Below are 6093 nucleotides of genomic sequence, written 5' to 3'. Positions count from 1 at the left end.
TTCAACACCTTACATCCAATTGCTGAACAGTGAGGTCCCTAAATTAGCATTTTTGGGGACCTCAGGCCCTAATCAGGCCTCTAAACACGTGCGCTTTTCAAAACTAATAAGTAACTCCAGGAGGACTACGCATGTCAGCTTATGGTCCTGGTATATATTTATTAAGGACAGCAGCTAACACTAAAAGAGAAAGGTATTCCACAGTAAGAAATGCTAATAAATATTATTTTATGTTGTATTCTCATATGAATATGTACTGCATATTCAAAAAATTTTCTTCATATGTGTACAGTCTGAATCTGCCATCATTTTTCATCTGGCTAACAGTTAAAGCATAAAGGCTTCTTTTATGGGGGTATACCATTCTTCTTGCATCCAGTTTCCAGGCTTCTGCTCTCCACATGATGCTGCTAATACGATGTGCCCCATCACTCATCTGCCTCAGCAAGGAGAGCATCCAATCAGCTTAGTTACACACCACTGGCCATGCTCCTCTTCAGATATCTTTTGACTTCAGTTTCCCACTGTGTTAGGGGGAAGGAAAACTGTTCCAGAGGGGTTGATATGGACTGTGGGGTATCTGAGCTTCAAAGGTGGGCAAGGAAATGCACGCTGTCATCAGAGACTGGCACGTTTGTGCTGTTCAGCCCCAGCTGGCAGGCTGATGGTGCTTGCCAGCATTTACTCCCAGCCTTGTAGGTACAGCTCAGTGTGAGCAATTTTAGCAGTCTTATACTGACAAGTTTGTTCCTGCAGTAAAATTCTGTGTGTGCATCTGTGGGGAGGAGGAGGGACAGGTAAGAAACCAGATGGGTCAAAACAGTCATCACTTTCAGCTGCTCCACAGCCTTCCCCAGCGAACACTTGCTGCCCTTGGTGCACCTGTGCACACTTGCACACGCGCATGCACACATCTTCCCCTGACCGCTCCCCAAGCTGGCTGCAGCCCTCATTTTGCCACGTGCTCCTGTGCCCTCGTTTGACTTGCTGTGACAGCAGGGTCATACCTGTCCAGCTGTCCACGCTGACCTTCATTTCAGCCTGTGTTTTCCAATAACACCACGTGAGCAATTTTCTTTTTCCCCTATAATCCCTCCCGTCTGTCTGCAGGTGCTGCTCACCCTTGGAGGCTGTGATGGTGTTGGTGTCAGGTGCAACGCAGGTCCCTCCGGGGTTCATCAGTAGGGCCAGCAGAAAACGGAGAAGCAGGTGCACCAAGTGGGAAGCTAGGGGAACTCTAGAGACCAAATTACTCCTAAAAATACCTCACCCTGAAGTGACATTTGAGGTGTTATTTATTCCTTCCCCCCTCCAAGGCCTGGAGCTGGGGAGGCTGAGCACGGTGGACCTCGCCCAGGCTGCTGTGCCACGGGGCACCAGGCACCAGGCAGCACCTTGCATGCTGCCCGGATTGGGCCTGCCCCTCAGAGAGGCTCATGTGGGGGTCCAGAGGTCCCCCTCCCCTCCATAACCACACAGCTGGGGTTCAGCTCCCTCCTCCAACCAAGGAATTTCAAAGCCACATCTTCCATGAGGCCACACACTCGCCAGGGAGGGAGGGGACGGTTTCTACCGCTGGTCTCAAAGCTCAGGTGGTGGCTTGCTCTCTCTGCTGACTCTGGGCAGCTCCTTCCTCCACATCCCCATCCCTCTGGACCCCTTTTGGCAGTGCCTGGCCGGCCTACACACGTACACAGGGCCCAAGCACCCACTCAGTGCTGTGAGAGAAGGATCCACGTTGTTCACAACAAGCAAAATCCTGACCAGAAGCGGCTAGCTGCACACTTGCAGCCTACCCAGCCTGGTGGGACCTTTGTTTTCCAAGATACCTTTTGATCAGCCACCTGGAAGCCCCTGCTGGTGTTGCCTCGGGCTGTGTGTGACATTGCCAGGTAACGCCAGGGCAACGGGTGTGTTGTGAGCTCTGCAAGCATCCTTCACGAGCCTTGAGGCGCCAGCATGCAGCACCTCACAAATCCGCTTCTTCCACTCCTCAGGCACATAATTCGCAGGGGCAGCTTTGATGATACTGCTTCCAAGAGGCAGTGCCTGCAGTATTTAAGAGCTCTGAGGACGCTGCAGCTTAACGGCTTCAACACCATTTTTTTAGGGGAAACAGATATTCCAGAAAGTCTTATAACAGGAGAGAAAATAGACAAGGAGGCTGACCTGCACTGGCCGGTATGGACCATTGTTCACGCTGGCAGCAGCCAGGGGTGGGTGCCCTGGAGGTACAAGCTGCTATTAAGAGGTGATCTGCCCACCCATCAGCAGAATGGTATCTTTCAGGAGTTGTGCAGCTCTCTGACCACATCCTATGGGAAGTGCGTCATTGTGACGAGGGACAAAAGGCAGCCAATGCGTGTTGGAGAAAAAGATGGCAAGGAGACGGAAACAGGAAATCTGCCACCAGTCCCACCAGTGATCTACATGTCCAGCATTGAGTGTTGCCCTGAAGTCGCTAGAGCCAATGGCCATGAGCTTCTTGCTGTGCCTTCATCTTACAACTACCTCTACCCTATGGATGTTGCCTGGTCTTCTTTGAAATGGTTTATTATAAACAACAGGAAGGACTTTTCCCTGAAGTCTATTGAAAGGACCCACTCCTACAGGTATATCCTCTTCTATGACTTGATTGATAAAGGAATAGAGAAGATGACCGCAAACAAATGGAAGGTAGTGATTAACAGAGTGAAGAGATGGGAGAACTACTACCTTGACACACTTTCTTAAATGGTTCTTCCTGCAGTCCGGCCTCAAATATGCTTTGAATGAGTTACCCTGCTCCAGCTCTTCTGACCCCTTTCCTTCCAAAGGTGTAAACCCGAAAAACCACATGTCAATAGCACTAATAAAAGAGATGATTTTAAATTGGAATGTTTCATTTTACATGTATTCCAGAATAAGGTTGATATGCACTATGCTTGTGCTGTAAAGGGACAGTTAATTTGCCTTATCACAAAAATGAGACAAAGCGTGCCTAACATCCAGTTTAGCCAGCCTTCTGCATTAATTTCTCTATCATGGGAGTCGTGCGCCCATGCCTCAGATGTAAATGCCCTCAATTTTGAGAAAGACTGGGCTGCAGAATGAATTCTGCAGGCAGGCTTGTCTTGGACCCAAATGGGAAATCTGCTCCTGCGCAGGGAATGTGCTAGACCGTGACTATGGACAGCAGAGTCCACAGCTTAAAGAAGTCTGAAGAATTTAATGCAACCTTCCCATCATATATGCATTAACATCTGACACCAACTCAGCAGTTCATTACACCAAGTACCTTGCTTCCAGCAGTGGTCTGCAGTAAACATTTCAGTGACAGGTAAAAGAAATCTTTCTGAAAGGGAAGTTCCTTTCTGAAGCCTAACAATTAGTAGTTGGTTCAGGCTTTAAAGCATGAAGAGTTCAGTCTCTCAGGATAAAATATAGCACTCATCATTGGAGATTTTCTTTATCCATGACATCGATTACTGAGATGTAATGGTTTCTCACAGAATTTAGTTCAAAAGATTATTTATAAGTGATGCAAAGTAATATTTCTTAACAGCAGTTTTTTCAAGTTCATTGAACACTTTCTTGTTTTTTTGAAAGTGGCTCCCAATTTTCATTCTCTGTGTTGCTCATTACTGGGTATGTGTTTATTGGGTGCTTCTAAGAGAACTAAGACCATAAAAACATAAAAGAAGTAAGTTATGAGATGATTCACAGGTTCACTAAAACATTTCAATACACTGAGGCAAATCTGTACAGTTTTTCTCCTGTGTGTGGAAACCATCTAAACGAGCATTGTAATTTGGTGTAGCAGAGAGATATCTAAAAAAGGGAGTCTCATCTACCTCCAGAAGAATCCATGCATGTAATTCTCTAGAGCTGAGATGTGAATATACAGAGAGAAATAACCATATTTTCTCAGCTTCATATTGATCAGCAAAAAACATCTGCTCACTTTATACAAACAGGGATGTAGCAGAGAATGGAAAATTAGGTGCTTCAAATGCAAGGAGGAAAGAGTGAGGTAAAAAGGGGAGAGTCTGGAGAGGGGCAGGAATGTTTTTATTGTCCTAGTATCATGGCCCTGAATGTAATTTCACATTGGTTTGAAGCAGCAATTGCTCCACTAAATAGCGATGAATATGAAGTGGTGTGAAATCAGCATGAGGAAAAAAAATAGGTCCCGTGCCTCTTTGCCACAAGGATAAGCAGTAATTGCACACTAGCTTAGTTTTCTTAAGAAACACATGATGCACGCTCCATTTTCCCAATGACTGTTTACCTTCACCTGATGACACTGCACTATACTACCGGGGAGAAATAACAGTACGCTGTAGTCAAATCAGCACAAACCCGATGACTTCACGGCTGTGTTCTGGATTCACACGAAGAAGAACGAGACCAAACTTGAACGGAGCAGAGTCCCAGATTGCTGTCTCACTGCGGCTCAGCCTTACCAGTCCCTGCTGCCGTGGCTTACGCAGCTGCAGATGTAGGGCCGCATTGCAACACTTCTGCATTGGTAGGGTGTGTCTTCTGCCATCCCTAATTTGCAGTGGAGTCCACGAGGCCAAGTACAGAATCACCTGCTTTCCATCTATTTTAGCAACGAGGAAGTATCTCAAGGAAGTAATTTCTGTCACGGGAATTTATCAGTCTTTCCTGTTTTGTTTTCTTTGGTAAAACAAGGGTGAAGACTCCGTGAAGGGTTTCATGGGAACAACTATGACGAAAGAGGAAGTGTGTAGTGCTACATTTCCCAGAGGATAAGGGAAAAGCATCCTTTCCCTCCAAAGGGCTGGGAAAGCTTCGCTAAGCACCTTCACTCTTCCCAGTCTCCTGCTGGGAGGTTGAGGGCTGCCAAAACACTTCTACCCAGTCCTATTTAATGTGTATGGAAACCTGTGGGCAAGAAAAAGAACTGCATCTGGAATCAAATGAACTTTGGTATTTTATATAAAATCCTCTGAGATGAGTCCTCTTCTTTCTTCATCCCTCCTCCTTTGCTGCTGCATAAGGGTAATCACAACCTATGTTTTCTACAAACGTTGTAATCCTTTGTACCAAAGAAAAATATTGTGGCTCATACAGTTCTGACTCAACTGGTAATTTAGGATGACAAGCAATTCCTTTAACGTATGATTAAACAAGCTAATAGGAGGATGTTACCAAATAGCATGCACCTTATTCAAGAGCACTTGAAATAGCACGCATGAGTCTAATATCTTCTTGGTAGGATTTTAAATACCTAATATTTTATTAGGTTTCCTAGCAATAGCTCTTGTAGTGAGGCTCAGTACACTTGACCATTGCAGAATGTCAAAGCAAATCTCTTTGTTCCCACTCACGACTCTCTCTCTGTGTGACTGCACCACTAGAATAAAATGATTAAAGTATCTTTGCGTAAAGAGGAGAGGCAGATGCAAATGCATATGTTGATGAAGAAGCTGTAACAGATGTCCCTCTGCTCTAAGCTAGCTGGAATGCAAATCACCTGAATTTTCATGATGTCTCATTGACTAATTACTTCTAAATGCTCTTCCAAGTCTCATCTTCATGGAAAAAAACCCATTTATTTTCCTCCAGCTCATGAAGCAGGCCTGTAATGATTGGCTCAACACAATTTTTTCAACTTCTTTGTCCTAATAGCATGCTGCAAGTCAGGGTACAGACAGGACAAATGAACTTGAGGCAAGAGCCTACAGAGGTCCAAGTCAAGGATTTAATGATGGGACCCAAGGAGTGAGCTTCTGTGACTGAGCAGGCACAGTGGGGCCCATTTTGTGCCATGTCTGAGAACTGGGAGAAGGCTGGCCAGGTAGTAGAAAGGCAACCAACACCGGTCAAAGTCCAGCCTCTGTCTCTACAACCTTGTTCCCTGACATTCCTTCTGCAGAGACTATACGGAGCAGGTATGGAAATGCACAGAGGAAAGAAGGAAAGATATGGGAACAATATTCTATGTAAGAAATGCAAGATAAGAAAACTTCTAGAAAAAAAAATATGTAAGGGCCAGACTAATTTATGTGACTTAACCCGCACCTAACTGTCAAGTGTCTGACATTTCTTGTTACCTAGCTCTAAGCGTCCTCAAATCAATGAGAA

At 45.4% G+C, this 6093-nt stretch overlaps 1 protein-coding gene across 1 annotated transcript; it reads left to right on the top strand.

Moving 5' to 3' along the window:
- Positions 1 to 1959: 1959 nt before the first annotated feature.
- On the top strand, positions 1960 to 2733 carry LOC104457471 (chromosome unknown open reading frame, human C21orf140). Its single transcript, XM_010076627.1, has one exon. The coding sequence runs from the start codon at positions 1960 to 1962 to the stop codon at positions 2731 to 2733; it is 774 nt and encodes a 257-aa protein (XP_010074929.1).
- Positions 2734 to 6093: the final 3360 nt, after the last annotated feature.

Source organism: Pterocles gutturalis, unplaced genomic scaffold (assembly GCF_000699245.1).
Source record: "Pterocles gutturalis isolate BGI_N339 unplaced genomic scaffold, ASM69924v1 scaffold45073, whole genome shotgun sequence".
Taxonomy (NCBI): Eukaryota; Metazoa; Chordata; class Aves; order Pterocliformes; family Pteroclidae; genus Pterocles; species Pterocles gutturalis.
Note: the sequence above shows the minus strand (reverse complement) of the source record. Positions and strands in the feature narration are given on the sequence as shown.

Coding starts and splice junctions, on each gene's coding strand:
- LOC104457471 (XM_010076627.1), top strand. CDS start 1,960: ATGCAGCACCTCACAAATCCGCTTCTTCCACTCCTCAGGCACATAATT.